Source organism: Microtus pennsylvanicus, chromosome 1, assembly GCF_037038515.1.
Source record: "Microtus pennsylvanicus isolate mMicPen1 chromosome 1, mMicPen1.hap1, whole genome shotgun sequence".
NCBI classification, from domain to species: domain Eukaryota; kingdom Metazoa; phylum Chordata; class Mammalia; order Rodentia; family Cricetidae; genus Microtus; species Microtus pennsylvanicus.
In genome coordinates this window covers 143,094,231-143,112,870 of record NC_134579.1, presented here as the reverse complement: position 1 = coordinate 143,112,870, position 18,640 = coordinate 143,094,231, and the positions used below count along the sequence as shown (strand labels likewise).

The 18,640-nt window shown below is 44.0% G+C and overlaps 1 protein-coding gene across 1 annotated transcript; it reads right to left on the bottom strand.

The window, feature by feature from the left end:
• Nucleotides 1-3,352: 3,352 nt before the first annotated feature.
• On the bottom strand, nt 3,353-11,467 carry LOC142859903 (cytochrome P450 2A3-like). Its single transcript, XM_075990471.1, has 9 exons — nt 11,257-11,467; nt 10,832-10,994; nt 9,612-9,761; nt 9,180-9,340; nt 7,106-7,282; nt 5,810-5,948; nt 5,206-5,393; nt 4,490-4,631; nt 3,353-3,744 (listed from the first exon to the last, which is right to left on the bottom strand). Exons 1-9 carry the CDS (start codon nt 11,434-11,436, stop codon nt 3,563-3,565), a joined length of 1,482 nt encoding a protein of 493 aa, XP_075846586.1. The 5' UTR covers nt 11,437-11,467; the 3' UTR covers nt 3,353-3,562.
• Between the last annotated feature and the right edge of the window lie 7,173 nt (nt 11,468-18,640).

The following is an 18,640-nucleotide window of genomic DNA, read 5'->3' as shown; positions in this document are numbered from 1 at the left end:
CGTGCCAACACAGTAGGAAAGGCAGGGGAAGAAAAGAGAAGAGAAAGAGAGTGAACTCATGACAACCTTCGCTTTTAACGGGGAATGCAAAGGCTTCTGGGAAATGTCCGTATCCAGGAGAACGCTGGGAACTGTGGTTCCGCAAAAGAACAACACTTTCAACTTCAGAAAACACATGGGCTATGGTTGTCAGAGCCCCAAGGTGCTCTGTCTCTAATGTCCTTGAGGTCATCTGCGTTCCCTGTGTAACAGTGCTTGATTAGCTTCCCAATGTCTCTGTCTCATTGTGTAACACTTTTTTTTGTTGGCTCCATCACATTTTTTTCTGTCAGGAAAGAGTGTATATAAGATTCTGTACTTTTTAAAAAGCTTCTCTGGCATAAGACATAGTTTGAGCAAGATCTCCTGACTTGTTTTTTTTGTTGTTGTTGTTATTTTTTTTTAATTTTCTTTATCTTCTCATCTACTGAACCTTCTTCTTAGAATCCTGTCATCAAAGAGTGATCTGCTAGTCCAGGTCATTTTCCTGGAACCTTTTATTAACAATCATGATATTGTTTACTTTCCCTCCTATGGTCCCTTGGGTATGTTTAACCTTCTCTTTAGTTCAAAGTGTTTCTTCTATTATCTTCTGTAGAGTTAGCTTAGTGGCCATAGATCCTTTTAGTTTGTTTTTATTGTTCTTCAATATGATAGATAGTTTATTGAGTGCCATAGAGGGTGGCAGATGCAACCTTTCTGAACTTGGGATAAATTTTTTCCAGGTCTTTTGGCCTTCCTCTTCCTCCCAGCATTCTGTTCTGTTTACTCCACCCACCTATGTTCTAACCTATCAAGCCAAGCATTTTCTTTATTAGTTAACCAATGAAAGCAACAAATTGATATATGACACTCCCACATCACCTTCAGTCTCTAGGGTACTTTGAGTTCCTGTCACTCTCCTGCTGAGTACCCAGGTTGGAAGGGAGATTTCTTTTTGTTTGCTGAGTCACCTCCTTGCTTCTCCTTTCCCCTACCTTGTTAAATGTTTTATCTCCTCTTTATAATTTTGGACTATGGCTTCTTCTTTGGTATTGTGGCTGTGAAGGTTTGGAGGGAAGAAAGAGAAGGTGGAAATGATGCTAGAATATTATAATCTCAAAAATAAAGGAAATGATTTCTAAAATTAAAATAAAAGAAAAAATTTCATTGTGATGAATCTATTTGACCATGGGAAATTTTAAAAAGAACATTTATGAATCTGAGCTTTCTTTAAAAGCCATTCCATGAATTTACCTATGCCTTCTGCTATGGCTCATTTTGTAAGTTTGTCCATACTTATTTTTGTTTCGTTATTTAAGTGTTTTATGATTTTCCATATGATATTTTTTTGAACCACTGGTATGTAAGTCTGCATTGTTTTCGCTGGTGTGATTTAACTATTGCATAATTGATAACATGTGTCAAAACATCACTTGTACTCCATTAATGCATATATTTTTTAAAGGCTTATTTTTAAATCATGTGTATTTGTGTGTGTGTGTCTGTGTGTGAATGTGTTTAAAGCTGCAGTGCTCACTGAATCTAGAAGAAAATGTTGGATTCCCAAAGCTATAGATGCAGGTAGCTTTGAGCTGCTGGACATGGGTGCTGAGGGCCCAATTCAAGTCCTCTGCAAGAGCATCCTCTGTTTACAGACACTAAGCTGTATCCAGCCCCTAATATGTGTAATTTCTAACTTTCTGTGAAAGAAAAAATTAACAAGCCTATTCCTTAATTTCCCTATCCTTTTGGCCTTTGTGATTTAACACTTGTTGATTTCTGGCTGCATTTCACCTTGTTCATCAGAGCTACTCTGGTTACCCTAATATTTACAAAGTGATTGAAGATTCTGTACCCTAGCAAATGCCTTATCACAAAGAATGTTCCAGACTTGCTTTAGCAGGATGTGCACTCTCTGCTATTGTGCAAAACATAGTTGGACACAGTACACCTTGTCTCTGTATACCAGGTCATGACTTCATGAGTTCTAACATTTTTTTCCAACATTACAAGGTTTGTTATTTTATTTCCTCCCTCCCTTTCATACAAAGGCTCACTAGCCATTGTCTTTACAGCTGAAGGTGTGTCTCATTGCTAAAACTGAACTAACCCCTTTCTCCTCTGTGTGTGTGCGTGTATGTACATGCAGGTATGTGTGTGTACACATGTGGAGCCCAAAGGACAACACTGCATGTCTTCCCCAGTCTCTCTCTACTCTGTTTTTGAGACAGGGCCTCTAATTTAACCAAGAATTTATGATCTGATTAGACTGGGCTGTCTTCAACCCCCTCCCAGCATAAGGGTGACAAGCATGTGCTACCAGGACTGATTATTGATGGGTTTTGGGGAGCCAAACTCAGGTCCTTGTAATTGCTTGGCAAGCACTTTTTCAACTGAAACATCTTCCCCTACTCTGTTCCTCTCTCCATCAGTCCCCTAGGAACCATCCGGAGCATGTAGGATTGGAGTTTGCCACCAGGGAGGGCTTGCAATGCAGTTCCCAAAGATGCCATCTCGATGCCCTTATACCACCATTCCCTCCTGGGTCTGCCTGATACTGACATCCTAAAAATAAGAAAAGAGGCGCAGCTGGTGTACCCACTGACATGGAGGCTGTGCGTTGCTCAGCTGTCCACTCAGCAGATTTATACTAGTGCCACTGGAGCGTATGTCTCTAAAACTCTTTACTGGCTCTGATCTCAGATTGGTAAGAAAACACTCGGTCTTTGGAATCTAACTCGTGGGCGAAGATGTGGTCGTGTGCATCCCTGCAATGTGCACCTACACACACACTCATGAATCAGCACACATTCTTGTCAGTGTGCTGACCCTATGCTTTCCTGACCGTTTCTGATAATGTTTTTCTTCACCAAAGATCTCATTAATAGGCCCGATTCCAGTTCTCCAGATGGATTCTGAATCAAACACAATGAGTTTAACCAACAAGCCTTGGGTGATGATGCCCTGGTAATCAGTTCTACAAAGGTAGATTAAAGTGTGGGCAAGTTGATGGTGAAACTAGGTTGGCAGCCAACCCCAAGCTCTGAAATACCTATGGGCAGGATGATGTGGCAATAGACTGAGCTCTTGTTGTTTTATCTGACATGTGGTGGTATTTGAAAATTTGACCAAGGCCAGTGCACACAAATATTCATGCAAGAGTTACTGAGCTCTTGGAATTGTTGGGACTTCAGTAAACATAGACTAAAGAAACACTATGAGTTCAAGAATGTGCCTCGATAGCAAAATGGACATGAATTTTCTTCCCTTCCCATACATTTGTGAGTGGTGAGATCACAAGACTCTTTAGCATAAACTTGACAAAGAATACTTATGTATGTAATGTTTAATAATAATAATAATAATACTGCTTACAACATAGTATAAATTTCCCCTTTCTCCCACACTATCTTTGAAATGACAGTCTATCTTCATCAAGTTTGTCATGTCCTCTCTCTCTCATGTACCTCTGATCCCTTCTAAATCCCAACCCCCACTAGCCTGGTCTCCATCCTTCCCTTTACCCTCATCCAGAGCTGGCTCAACGGGACAAGAAACTCATGGTGTAGTTTGGTGGGATAGTAGCAAAGCCTACGAGTCTAGGTGACACATCAATATCCTGGGGTGCCTGTGGGGATCTGAAGCAGAAATTCTGCAGGATGTTTGTAAGGAAGAGAAAAAGCTCCATTCTAGCCAGTCCTTCTCCGAAGCAGTACCGTTTACCTAAAGAGAAGAGACAGGGAGGGTGAAGCCAGTTCTTAATGTCATCCTTATAGCAAATCCCTGATTGTATTCTCTGTGGGAGGAAGGGCTGAGACCTTTAAAGAAGGCTTTAATCTCTGAGCCTCAGTTTCTTCTGTACTTGTGAGTTGATCCTCACCAGGCTGTAACAATGAGAAATGTGGAGTCCCTTCTCTACAGAGGTGCTCTCCAGTAGGGATGCCATGTAGCAACATCTGTCCTTCCCTTTCTTCCTTCCTTCCTTCCTTCCTTCCTTCCTTCCTTCCTTCCTTCCTTCCTTCCTTACTTCCTCCCACATCCTTTCCTTCCTTCCTTTCTCTCTTTCTTCTTTTTTTATTGATTTTTGGAAATATGATTTCTCTGTGTGACTGCCCTGGTTGTTCTACAACTCCCTCTGTAGACCAGGCTACCCTTGAACTCACTAAGATCCTCCAGTCTCTGCCTCCAAAGTGCTGTGAGTGCTAACACAGGCAGCTGCCGCATCTTTCTACAAACTGGTTGTGTGACCTGAGAGAGATCACTGACTTATTTTGAGACTTTATTTCTTTGAATCTATCTCTACGGTTTGATAATCACTTCTCCAGGGTTCAGCTACATAGGGCTTGGGAAGTATGGGAGTTGCAGCTGACTGGCTGGGGGTTTGATTCAAGAGAATCTTTCAAGATGGAGAGATACGGATGAGTTATCTCTGTTGGTGTGAGCAGTGGTCTAGCACTAGACCTCTTACCTATGGAAAAGGGTACAAATGCATCACTCTTTTTAAACTGCCCCTTGTCATCCAGGAAGTGATTTGGGTTGAAGTCTTTGGGGTTGGAGAAGAACTTGGGGTCCTTCAGCACAGAGCCCAGCATAGGAAACACTTCAGTGCCCTGTTGAAGAGAAAGTTTTGATTGATAAGATAGATTTGGCTGAGTGCCTGTTGGCCCATAGGGGTGAGATAAGGATAATATATGTGAATTGAGGGGGCTTTGAGGGAGGGACTTTGAGGGATATGAGGTTATCATCCTGAATACATGAGATATAGGGTTCATGTTATAGGACACAGGATGAATGGGTGACATGGGGTCTGTATTCTGTGGTGGGAGGTTGAAGGATATGTGCTTCATGTCTCTCAAGTCAAGAACTGAAGGGTATTGGATTTATGTACCCCTAAACAGGACACATGGCAGAAATGTATTTATCTATGACTGGAGTTCTAGGTAAATTGAGTTTATGTCTTGAGACTTGATGATTGAGAGGCATGGGGTTAAAACTTCTGGGTCAGAAATTCTGAGGGGGAACCCAAGATATAGGAGATTCTATGTAGGAGGCTGGAGGGATATAGTAGCAAAGAAAGCCTGTTACTGAGAAAGTGAGAGAGGGCTGGGTGGTTTCTAATGAGGAGGAGGGCCTGCAGAGCCATGAAGAAGGCTGGAGATTACTATAGGCTAGGTGAGTCAGCACCTTGGGGATGATGAAGTCACGAAACTTGGTGTCCTTGGTGACCCTGCGAGCCAGGCCCATAGGGATCATGTCTCCAAATCTCTGGATCTCATGGATGACAGCCTCTGTGTAGGGCATCTTCAAGTGGTCCTCATATTTGGGCTGCCGGTTCTTGCCAATCACCCTGTCAATCTCCTCTTGGACTTTGGCTGAGAAAAAGAGACATATGTTTAGGATCCAAGAACATTACCCTAAGAATGATAATACAAAAGTGTAGAACTAGATGGAGGCCATTAAGCAGTGTATGACATTGTCAATTATTTTCAGTACATGCGAGTCATAGGCATTGTTGGAGAAGGTTCATGTTAACGTGGTCATATCAGAATTATATGAGAATTGTGAGGAAGGAGATTTAGTCAGGGTCTTGGGAACAGGGAAATGAGTCTTTTGAGGTTCAGTTGAGCAACACACCAATTGATTCAACAACTAGAGGCTGGTTCCCACCAGCTCTCTCTCTGTCTCTGCAGAGAAAGGAGTTGCTAAGAGTCCATTTTCTTCAGAGAAGTTGGGGATGATCAGAGAAGCCTGTTTATGATCTCCAACATCACTCCCCTTGCAGCCTTACCCTGTACATCTGGGTGCTTCATGAGCAACAGAAAGCCATAGCGAAGGGTAGTGCTGACAGTCTCTGTACCAGCAAAGAAGAGGTTCAGTGTCGTCAACACTAAGTTCTTCATGTAGAACTCTGTATTTGGGTTCTTCTCCTGCAGGGAGAGAAGTATTCAAGTCCAACCCACTCTCTATGCTCTTCGTGCCCTTCTGTTTTATTCCCTTTCTCTGCCCTAATTCACTTCTTTTTGACCCAGACTTAAGGTGAGAAGAGGATTATGGCTATGACAGCTTCTCTTCAGGTTCTACACCTTTGGAAGTGATCCGGTGCCCTGATCCCATTTTCATCTGTCAGTGAGGATTTAGTCAATTGTCTGAATTTTAACGACAAATTTAATTGTCAGTTTTTATTTAATGTGTTTACCAAGGGTGTTGGGTTCCCTGAAACTGTAGTTACAGATAGCTGTGAACGATCATGTAGGTGCTGGGAATTGAATCCAAATCCTCTGGAAAAGCAGCCAGTGCTCACAACCACTGATCCACCTCTCCTGCCTTCAGACAATGAGTTTTAGGCAACAGGATCCTATTTCTTAATTATAATCTTTAATATTCTCTTTAAAAAATCCACCCCTCAGCCCTTTGCCCTTCAGTGTATGTGAAATTTCATCTTGGCCAGGCACCACACACTGGTAATCCCAGCCTCCAGAAAGCAGACCTAGGAGGACTGCCACAGGTTTGAGGCTAGTCTGGCCTCCATAGCAAGTTTTAGGTCAGTCAGGTCTACATTAGCAAGATTCTGTCTCAAAACCAACAATGACAAAATCTTTATATCTGTTACAAACAGGTAGGAGGTCACAGTAAAGCTCAGGCTGCACAGATGTAAACGGCTATGAGGACAGGCAAGGCAAATGGTGTGTTAGCTGAAAGCACCAGCCCGAGTCAGTGAGGTAGGATGCATGGCCTTCTTGCTGGGATATCAGGCGGGTCCCCTATTTTTACATGGCTGCAGCCTCTTCATTTGTAGAACGGGAGGTGAAACACAACCTTTTTCAAGAGTTGTGCGTAATAAATACGTGAATAAAACCAAGCCTTTAAAACAGTGCCAGGAACATGGCAGCCTTGTACACTGGCTGCTCTCTCAGCCTGCACACCCTCCTGAGAACAAGGGATAGTGGATAGAACAGTGATGTTGAATGAGGATTATAGCAAGGGGACTGGTGAGTTGTCCTTTGTTAACTCCCCCGTCCCTGTCCCTGATTTCATCCTACTTGGCTGTGTACCTCCCATCACAATCCGCGGCTTCTGGGTTTACCTCCTGCATACGGATGAGGAAGGAGTCAATGAAATCCCTTGGGGAATTGGGGTCCAGGGTGCTCTGGTTCTGTTCCACCTTCTTGGTTATGAAGTCCTCCAGCCCCTTCAGTTCCTTAAAGGCCTGTTGCTGTGGCCCTGGCAGGTATTTCATCACTGAAGAGAACATCTCGTAGAGCTGGTGGTGGGAAAGGGATGAGAAGCCAAGGCAGCTGTCACTAGACAAAACCCAATAGATGTGACATCTGTCTTAGGATGACAGATGTTCACATCACCTATCCAGGAGTTTAGAGATCCACGTGGGGCCATGTGGCAACAGACTTCTTATAGATTAAGTGTGAGGGCTATTGCTCAAGGTTTTAAGTGAGATGGATTTGGGAACACATGCAGGTTTGGGGTGTTCAAGTGAGACTGGAGTGGGAAGCATCCAGTTGTTGGGTAGGAGTTACCTATGTAGATGTCTAGGTGGTTGGATAGCAGTTACCTATGTAGATGTCTAGGTGGTTGGATAGGAGTTATCTATGTAAATGTTTAGGAAGTTGGGTAGGAGTTACTTATGTAGATGTTTAGGAGATTGGGCAGGAGTTACCTATGTAAATGTTTAGGAAGTTGGGTAGGAGTTACTTATGTAGATGTTTAGGAGATTGGGCAGGAGTTACCTATGTAAATGTTTAGGAAGTTGGGTAGGAGTTAACTATGTAGATGTTTAGGAGATTGGGTAGGAGTTACCTATGTAGATGTTTAGGAGATTGGTGACTTCAGCTGGGGACAGCTCTTCATACACTAATGGGATTTGGATTGGTGAGTTCTAACAGGCTTTTCAACATTCAATGAGTGCTGGATAGTCACAATAGATAAATCACGCAATCAACCTAAGTGTCCAAAAACATGTAGGAAATGGAGAAGGAAAGTGTGATCCATATACACAACTGAATTATTCTTCAGCCATTAAAAACAAAGCTATGGCATTTTCAGGAAAGTGGGTCCACCTGGAGATAACTGTATTAAGAAAATTTAAGCAGTCTTAGAGAAATAACTCATGTATTTTTTTCATTTGTGGTAGACATATATTAAATCATGTGTGCACATATCTATGTATATATGTGTACATGTGTATCACTTGGAAGTAAAAAAATCTGTCTGAGAGGACAAAGAGAACTAAAGGAGAATGAGGTATGAGAAAAGGGAAAGTAGGGGTCATGGGGGTGATTGGCTCAATATACAATATATGCTTGTCCAAAAAATATAAAAAATAGGTATTTTAAAATAGTGCTGATATTCACATGTTCACCTGCATTGCTGTTCAAATGGCTGCACGGAGGACCCCACTTAGATGTGTGAGTGAGCTGTGCTGGAGGACCTTTAACTGGGGTGTTTGAGGGACAGTCTGCAGAAATTTTGCTTAGAGATGCAGAAGTTTATGTATTTCCATGGCTGAGTAAAGAGCCCTCATCTACATAGTTCAATGGACTTGCTCCATATATTTTGCCTATGGCACATGATTTGAGTGACCTGAATTATTTTGCAGCACCAGGCACTTGGAAACTGAAGGGAGCTAGAGTATTCAGCATGAATTCCTGTAGCAACCTTGGTTAGAGAATAAAATAAAATATCATGGTAATGTTCACCATGCTGAGACAGCTTCCTCTCTCTCTCTCTCTCTCTCTCTCTCTCTCTCTCTCTCTCTCTCTCTCTCTCTCTCTCCCTCCCTCCCTCCCTCCCTCCCTTCCCCCTCTATTCCTCCTTCCCTCCCCTCTATCTCTCTCTCTTCCTTTCTTCCTCTCTTTTTTCCTCCCTCCCTCCCCCCTTCCCTCCCTCCCTCCCTCCCTCCCTCCCTCCCTCCCTCCCTCCCTCCCTCCTTCCCTCCTTCTCTCCCTCTCTTCCTGTCTGTGTGTGCATGTCTGCTTGTACTGCTGGTTCTGATTTCAGGAGCAGCTATAGAGACTGTATATTGACATTGGTTCAGGCGCAATTGCCGGGCTACTTTGAAGGTACCTATTGGAAAGAGGTTAGCAGTTTTGGAGTGAGCTGGCAGCTGTGGTCTGGGGGTGGTAGGACAAGGTGAAACATATTACCTGCCCAGTGGGGGTAGCTGTGAACTGGAAGCTTCCCAGCATCATCCTCAGCAGTGACAGAAACTCTTTATCCTCATAGTCAAAGCGGTCCCCGAAAACAATAGAGCTAATGACATTGGACACTGCTCTGCTCAGGTAGAATGTAGGGTCAATGAGAGCACCTGTAGGTAAGGAAGAGGACAGAGAGCGAGACCTTGGAGCTTAAAAAAGGCTTCCATGATGGATAGCATCAGATACTTTGTATCAGATAATTCAAAATGAGCACTTGCTGCAACGTGGAGTCCTTCAACTCCGCCAAAACCCAGTAACCAGGTCCCACAGCAGGACCAGTACTCTCTTCCCTAGCCTAGTTCCCATCATGGATGTTGGTGTTATTTTTCCTAGGTTGTCTTCCCCTTCGTTGGTCCTGAGAACTTGTGAAGCTCTGCTTACCATTTGTCTTCCTGAATGCCTCCAGGAGAAAGCCCGCCTCCTCTTGGATGCGCTCCTCAATGCCACGCTTGCCCACACCGAAGTCCCTCAGTGTGGCAATGGAGAAGCGCCTCAGCTGCTTGGCGCGCTCCCCGCTGCTGAAGGCCACACCTGGGAAGGAGAGTGATGGGCAGAGAGAGGTCAGCGAAAAGGGATGTGGCTGATGACTAACCACTCTTGTGCTGTTCCCCAAGAGCGAGTTAGAGGACATTAGAAAGAGGGAGACAGAAGGAAGACCAATGCCAGAGACAGAGGGACAGGGAAAAGGCAAGAGAAGAGAAATTGAGGAGATCTAGGGGTGGATATAGTTGTGAAAGATTTATAATTGAGATAGGGACTAAAGGGAAATAGGGGGAGAGGACAAAGAGAGTCTTAGAAGAGGTGATATTGGGCTTGGGAACACTTGCCCACACCGAAGTCCCTCAATGTGGCAATGGAGAAGCGCCTTAGCTGCTTGGCATGCTCCCCATTGCTGAGAGCCACGCCTGAGAAGGAGAATGAGGGGCAAGGAGAGGTCAGAGAAGAGGGATGTGGCTGAATACTGACCACCCTTGCTGTTACCCAGGAGCAAGTTAGAGAATAAAATAAAGAGGGAGACAGAAGGAGGACAGATGCCAGAGGCACAGAGGCGGAGGGACAGGGCACAGGTGAGAGAAGGGAGATTGGAGAGATCTGGGTGTGAATACAGTTGTGAAAGAATTATAATTGAGAGGGAATAATTATAATAATAATTATAATAAGAGAGGGAAATAGGGAGAGAAGACAAAGAGAGTCTGGGAAGAAACAAGATTTCTGCCATGATATCGGGCTTGGAAATAGATTTCAGTGATGCCCTGACAGTGGAAGAAGAAACCAGAAGAAAGGAAGAGAGACAGCATCCCGGGCAATCACAGAAACTATGAATAATGGGATAGGGTCGGGGAAATCTCCGGAGCATGTTAGAAGCACAAGATTCAGATAGAAAATTCCAAGATGCAAAACAAGGCATGGGTGGTGTGTGTGTGGTGAGGGAGGGGGTCAGGAGACAGAGGCAGAAAAAGACAAAAAGATTAGGAAGCAGTGGGTCCAATACCCAACACAGAAGGAGGCAGTGATGTGGATGGAAGAGTCAGGGAGAAGGCAGGTTACTGAAGCCTTCCTATTGTTCCCTGCCACATTCCCCTGCATCTTGTCCCCCTCACCATGGCCTTTGAACAGCCAGTCAAAGGTGGCCTGCTCGCCACGCCCACTGAATTCCTCAGCTTGATCCAGCAGAGCCTCCTTGACTGCTTCCTGTCCACATAGTACCACAATTCGGCGAGGCCCCAGGTGGATGGTGAAAACGGGACCATAGCGTTCACTGATCTGATGGAGGTGGATGAGAAAAGTTAGAGGAACAGGTCAGACCTTGATGACATGTTTGGGATTGATTTCTCTGGAGTTCTAACGGCTCTCAGATGGGTTGCCCCAAGATGTGGTCTCACATACGTAGGAGTTGGTTGCTGGCTCTTCACAATTCCTCCAGCCTAAAATTACACCCCCTAGGGTCAATACCCTACCACAAAGCCTCTTCAAAACGGGGCATCCCTCTGTGCCCCATTCTACCCTTCACCCTTCCCAGTGGCACCTTCATGAGGGAGTTGTACATCTGCTCTGTGTCCAGCTGAAGGTAGTTCCCGATGAAGGGCAGTGGGGTGGGTCCTGGAGGCAGCTTCCCTAAAAATTTCCTCTGCTTCCAGACAGACATGAAGACCAGGACGATGAGGAAGGCCAGCACAGTCACCAGGAGCAGTCCCGAGGTCAGCATGGTGGCAATGAGGGTGACAGACAGATGGCGATGGCTGAATTGGTTTGCTTTTATACATCCTGAGGTGGAAGGGTGGCCTTTGGCCTTGATTATGCAACTGTTTTATTTCACCTCCAGACTACCACCCCCTATCATGCAACTAGCTTGAGACACAGCCAAAAATCAAGGAGGAGGAGGTCGCATGAGGGAGTGGACTGAATTTGTGACGTCTGAGGAGGAAGTACTCCAGAGCTCTGTGTTACAGAGGAAAGGGACAGTAGACAGAAGCCACAACTGAATCCTTCATGACATTTGTATTGGAGACCCTTCTGAGCTCTGGGTGTGGGTTCTCCTGGGAAGGAACCAAAATGATATGATATTAGGGTCTCATTGGCTTGAAACGGGACAAATGGCTATAAGTTTGGAAGTTCATTTTTTTTCTAGTTTGAGACAAATTCTCTCTATATAGTCCTGATTGGCCTCAAGCTCAATATGTCGATAATAGAAATCTACCTGTCTCTGCCTCCTGAGTGCTGGGATTTTAGGCCAACATCACTACCCCTAACTCCTGAGCCTTTCAATGCAGAGGGTCCTGGATTTACGGAAGGGGAGATTTCAGGACTGTAGGTTTTGGATCTTGAAGCAAGACTGTGGATGAGGAGTACCTGGGAGGAACACATGGAAATTCCAAGAGGATCTTGGAGTAAATATCTGGACCCAGGCAGGGTATACTTTGGTTTTGGCCCTAGACTATATTTGATACTCAGAACCATTAAGGAAGTTCCAAAGGCTAGTATAGGAATGTAGGATCTAGAAAAGTTGGGGAAGACCAGAGTCCCATTTCAAAGGAACTTTGCACAGTACTAGAGATAATATCTGAGGATCATGATCATCAAAGGGTCTGTCATTGAAGAATGATGATAACAACCACCAATACATTAGAGAAGTTCTAATTTACAAAAGTACCCCCATTCCTTTCCAGATCCTTAGGAAAGGCTACCAGGTTCACTGGCTCGTGGCTGTTGTAATTTACAAAATTTCCCTGTTCTATATATGGATGCACTGAGAATAGGACACGGAGCGTGGCATGGAGACAACACACATGAAAAGTCTGTAAGCCCAAGGCATCAAAATCTTCCTTAGCCTACATTTTCAGCTTTCTCTTTCTAGACTTCTTTTCCCAGCCAGTGGCAGGAGAACATGGAGCAGGTCAACATTGGGATGTGTGGGAAGCAAACTGATGCCTGCACTACCTGGGGATGTTAATAGCAGGAAGTGAGACTGAGGGAGGTGCTTAGGTAATCATCCAGCATGGGAAACAAAAGAGGATCCTGGGATGCTAAATCTGGCCACAGAGAAAGGAATAGTCCACTGTTCTTCCACAATGAATTTTTTTAATAGTAATTAAGGTAGTTACCTTTTGTTTTTCTTTTTTTTTCCTTTTTTTTTTTTTTGGATTTTCAAGACAGGGTTTCTCTGTGGCTTTGGAGCCTGTCCTGGAACTAGCTCTGTAGACCAGGCTGGTCTCGAACTCATAGAGATCCGCCTGCCTCTGCCTCCCGAGTGCTGGGATTAAAGGCGTGAGCCACCACCGCCCGGCTAAGGTAGTTACCTTTTGATAAACCTGTACCCCAGTAAGATTATGTGTATCCCAACTGTGGAATGTTAATAATTATGAAATTGTCACATCCTCAACCTCACTGAGATTGCCAAGATCATAAAGGATTTGTAATTTGACTTGTTTTTCTCTTCATTGCCTGGCCCACCTCATTCTAGGAGTCATTCAGGGACAGGGTGGGTGCTGAGATTGAGATCTGCAGTGGACAAAAGAAAAGACGCTAGCAGTTACTATGTCAGTTTCAAGCAGACCCAGGAGGGAGGGGATGGGGTTGGTATTGAGATTGTCCCCAGAAAGCACTGAGGCCAGAAAGAAGTTAGCACTGAATTTGACACCAAGGGGATTTTAGTAGAATCACCTCTTAAGCTAAGAGGGACCTTGAGAGTGGAGGTAAGCTGTCACTGGAATTACCTGAATTGAAGGCATACGTGTGCCATCATACAGTCTCTGGATTTGGTTCCAGCAAATTCTGACATAAACACCAGGTACTTGCTGAGATTGACCTGAGTTAGATCCTGGAAAGAACCTCTGGTGGACATTGGCAGACTTTCATGGATGGACCATTCATGGTGGTACCCTAGCTTTAGACAAGAGGAGGTGGGTGAGGCTGGAAATTCTATAGCTGGCATGTTGCTCATTTCATTCTAGGCTGTTGGACTCTGAGACAGGTTGGGGAGACATGAAACGCAGAGAAGAACGCTATTTGTTGAGTTTGGAGGAGAAAGAGGCAGGGAATGGGATTAGCCTAGGCTTGGCAGGTAGCATTATCTCCTTAATCCTTATTACCAGCCTGCACCTGCACCAATCCCAAATCTGGACCTCTCCTTCCCACTGTTTCCACTTGAATAGGAGAAAGGGAATCATTTTGGAGACACTGTTTCTCAGTGAAGGTGGTACCAGCAAGGAGCCTAAGTGTTCAGGCAGGCTCCCATGATCTGTACAGGGGATGGGGTAAAAGGGCCAGAATGGGAACTGAGGTTGAAAGCTCAAGAGAGATCAAGTGTATTTGCTCTTAATGATTTTTGTGAGCCCATGAATGTTAGAGTAGAAACTGAAGTCAGGTGAGAGAGATACAGGCACACGAACAAGGGGTGGGTGCCTGCAATCACCTGGAAGAGACATGTCCAAGTGGATGTACCACAAGACAGGCTTCCAGAGTGAGTTAGTGTTGATGCAGAAAATCCCCTTTGATGGACCTCAGTTACCCTTTCTGGTTGAGTGAATAAGATCAAGGATAAGGCATGAAATGGAACCCTGACTTGGGCAGATACCAGCCTCCACCACCTCACAATCCAGTCAGTCTCCCTAAAATCTTCTCTTTTATTGTGTTTCCTTGAAGAGCTGACTTCATTGACAAACCGAATTTTATGGGTTCTAGGACTGAGTTTATGTATCTCTCGGTAGTAATATATTGAAGAGGTGTAAATGACCGGCAACTAGAATTAACCAGGCTAACTTTATTATAAAACATTCAGCTTTATATTTAGGGTTGTGAGCCCAGCCTTTAACGGCTGAGCCATCTCTCCAGCACAGACATTAAGGGCAACATTGAATAAATGGGACCTCCTGAGACTGAAAAGCTTCTGTAAAGCAAAGGACACTGTCACTAAGACACAAAGGCAACCCACTGACTGGGAGAAGATCTTCACCAACCCCGCAACTGACAAAGGTCTGATCTCCAAAATATATAAAGAACTCAAGAAACTAGACCATAAAAATCTAATCAACCCGATTATAAAATGGGGCACTGAGCTGAACAGAGAATTCTCAACAAAAGAAGTTCAAATGGCCAAAAGACACTTAAGGTCATGCTCAACTTCCTTAGCGATCAGGGAAATGCAAATCAAGACAACTTTAAGATACCATCTTACACCTGTCAGAATGGCTAAAATAAAAAACTCCAATGATAGCCTTTGCTGGAGAGGTTGTGGAGAAAGGGGTACACTCATCCATTGCTGGTAGGAATGCAAACTTGTGCAACCACTTTGGAAAGCAGTGTGGCTGTTTCTCAGGGAATTCGGGATCAACCTACCCCTGGACCCAGCAATACCACTCTTGGGAATATACCTAAGAGAGGCCTTATCATACAACAAAAGTATATGCTCTACTATGTTCATAGCAGCATTGTTTGTAATAGCCAGAACCTGGGAACAACCTAGATGCCCTTCAATGGAAGAATGGATGAAGAAAGTATGGAATATATACATATTAGAGTACTACTCAGCAGTGAAAAACAAGGACTTCTTGAATTTTGCATACATATGGATGGAAATAGAAAACACTATCCTGAGTGAGGTAAGCCAGACCCAAAAAGAGGACCATGGGATGTACTCACTCATATTTGGTTTCTAGCCATAAACAAAAGACATTGAGCCTATAATTAGTGATCCTAGAGAAGCTATATAAGGAGAACCCAAAGAAAAACATATAGGCATCCTCCTGAATATTAACCTTCATCAGGCAATGAAAGGAGACAGAGACCCACTTTGGAGCACCGGACAGAAATCTCAAGGTCCAAATCAGGAGCAGAAGGAGAGAGAGTACGAGCATGGAACTCAGGACCGTGAGGGGTGCACCCACACACTGAGACAATGGGGATGTTCTATCAGGAACTCACCAAGGCCAGCTGGCCTGGGTCTGAAAAAACCTGGGATAAAACGGGACTCGCTGAACATTGCAGACAATGAGGACTACTGAGAACTCAAGAACAATGGCAATGGGTTTTTGATCCTACTACACGTACTGTCTTTGGGGGAGCCTAGGCAGTTTGGATGCTCATCTTACTAGACCTGGATGGAGGTGGGTGGTCCTTGGACTTCCCACAGGGCAGGGAACCCTGATAGCTCTATGGGCTGACAAGGGAGGGGAACTTGATTGGGGGAGGGGGAGGGAAATGGGAGGCGGTGGCAGGGAAGAGACAGAAATCTTTAATAAATAAATAAACGGAAAAAATATTCAGCTTTAATAAGGGCAAGAAAAGGGGGGACTTACAAAGCCAGAGTTCCCACAAAGCACAGGAAAAACAAAGAGGGAAAACAAGTGCACATCGATGGTTTTATAGGCTATTTGGGGCCCCGGGGGAACACACCCCACAAACAAGGTGATTGGTTGAGATTCCCCATCAATATATGAGTTAATACATAAAACCAACAAATATTAGCTATTTTTCCAAGTGTTATTGCAGCTTATTAATCTATAAGAAAAAGGAGATGGATTGATGTTACTCTAAACCTCAATCTGCCTTTTGTAACCTATAGTTTTCATCGTAGCATAGAGGGTCCAGCACTGGAAGATCATTGCCAGGTGTTCTCCCCCAGAGTTCTCTGTTCCACATCTTCTAGCACTATGAAAGTTAGCCAGCAAGGAGACAATTTCCTGGTCAGTTCAAGATTGATCTCTCTATGTCCTGCAGCCAAAGTTTGTGGTGTCTTCAGCAACAGGGTCCTAACATCTAGTTATGGGGTAAAGGCAGAACTATAGCAATAGTCTGTCTTGTTTTGAGTGCCTCAAGGACCAGCCAGAAGAGAGTATTTGAGAAACCTCCTTCCCCAATACTTATTTACTGAAGTCAATCATTACTACCCTTCTATCTCTGCAGCTGTGATTAGGAAATTTGTTCTGGAAGACTGGTGCTCTATTGGGCAACTTCTGAGCAAGCATAGATTATTATTAGATGTTTAGACTATTCTGGATGGAGCTGAAGCCTGCACAGGACTTTGCCTCACTGTTGATCTTCCCTCCCTTTACCTTAAACTATCCACTTGCTTTCTTTCTCCTTCCTAGCAAGTCACTGTGGTCCCCAAGAGTTCTCTGTGTTCATGGATGTCTTCATGTTATTATCATTTTGACAAGTAAGTTACAATAGGTACTTTTTCCTGGCTTAGCTTTGTTTACACATTCTTCCCTATGTATCATTTTGAGTATGTTTGGGGTCTCTGTGGAAAGGCATGTTGCAACATCTGTGTATTAGTTACTATTCTGTTACTATGACAACACACCATGACTAAGACAAAGTACTGGAGTTTATTTGGGCTTACCTTTCCAGATGGATAATAGTTGGTTGTGGTGGAGAGCATGGTAGCTAGTGGCGGGGACTGTGGCAGTAGCAGGAGACTGAGCACTCACCTCTTCAACCCCAAACACAAAGCTAAGAGCAAACTGAAAGTGGTATGTGGACTTTTAATTTAAAATCCAAGGTCAAGTGACATACTTCCCCCTGGGAGGCTATACCACCCAAACCTCCTCCAACAGAGCTACCATTGTAGGACAAATCTCATTCAAAGCACTACAATGCCCATGTGGACTGATTAATTTGTATCTGTACCAATCTTAGGTGGATTCTTATGGGAACATAATCAGTGGGCATATACTTCATATCAACATCTTCACATCTGTGTATCTGAGGGTGTCTCTGTGTGTGTACATGCTCACTGATGTGTCTAGATCACGATCCCCTTAGGGAAACCACCAGAAACCCAGAACAGACCAGACTGCAAAATGCAAGGTTAACTCCTTTATTGCAAGTGCAGGCTAGCCAGGAACTTCTCCTCCAAAACCCTGAAACAGCAAGGTAAAGAGAGAAGTTAAAAATTTCCTTTGCGGGTTAGTTTTTGAAAGGTGATACTACAAGAAGGCCTTTCAGAGCAGCTTTGGCACGGGTGTAAGGTCTTTTGCTTTTTCCCATCCTGCTATGTTAGTTTGTTCTTTGTTTTCCTTTATTACCAGGTGACTGGCTGAGTGTCCTTGTGCTTTGGAATATCTCAGGTGGGAAGGGAAAAGTGAAACTAGTCTGTGTTTCTAATTTTAAAACATTCTGTTAGGAAAATTTTGTCCCTTTGAGAATAAGGGGTGAGGGTCTCACACTCACCATTCTCTGCAGGTAAACATCTTAATACATACATGTTTTAGGATGTTCCCATTGTAGCATGTCTACCATGTGTATGTTCAATGTGGTGCTTAACACCATATTTATGCTTGTGTGAATGTGTGTTCAAGAAATGACTATTTCTAACTAAGTGTATATTTTTGTATCCATTATGGTGTACATTTGCAGACACATGGATCCATAGTGTGTATAGATGAGCATTTGGTACCTGCATATGCTTGTCTGGGTTTAAATTTATACATAGCCCTCGACCAGTTTCATTTCTGCTCATTAGTAAACAAATAACCCCTACATTTTTTTCAAACCCTTGTCTTCAACATTATGTACAAAGGATGACATAAGGTCAGAGGGGACTTGGCAGCTGTCACTAAGTTTCTGAGAAATGAATAGATTAGCCAGATTATCCCTATTGGCTATGAGTAGTCATGTATCTGAATCTAGAGAAGCAGGCAGGTGAGAGTTAGGAGAGAAGGTAACAGAAACAAAGAGATGGGAAGTTGCTCTGCTTTAGATTTGTAGATGCAGGAAACAAGCTTGGGCCCAGGAAATCAAGGAAGATTCTCTGGGAATTGGAAAAGCAGAAAAAAGTCACTGTCTTCCTTGATATCAGTCTAGTGGAAGCCACTCTGGGCAGAAGCCCTGACAAAGAATGTCAGATGATAAATACAGGCTACTCAGTCTCAACAACCACAGAGAATGAATACAGGGACAATCAGAGAGGA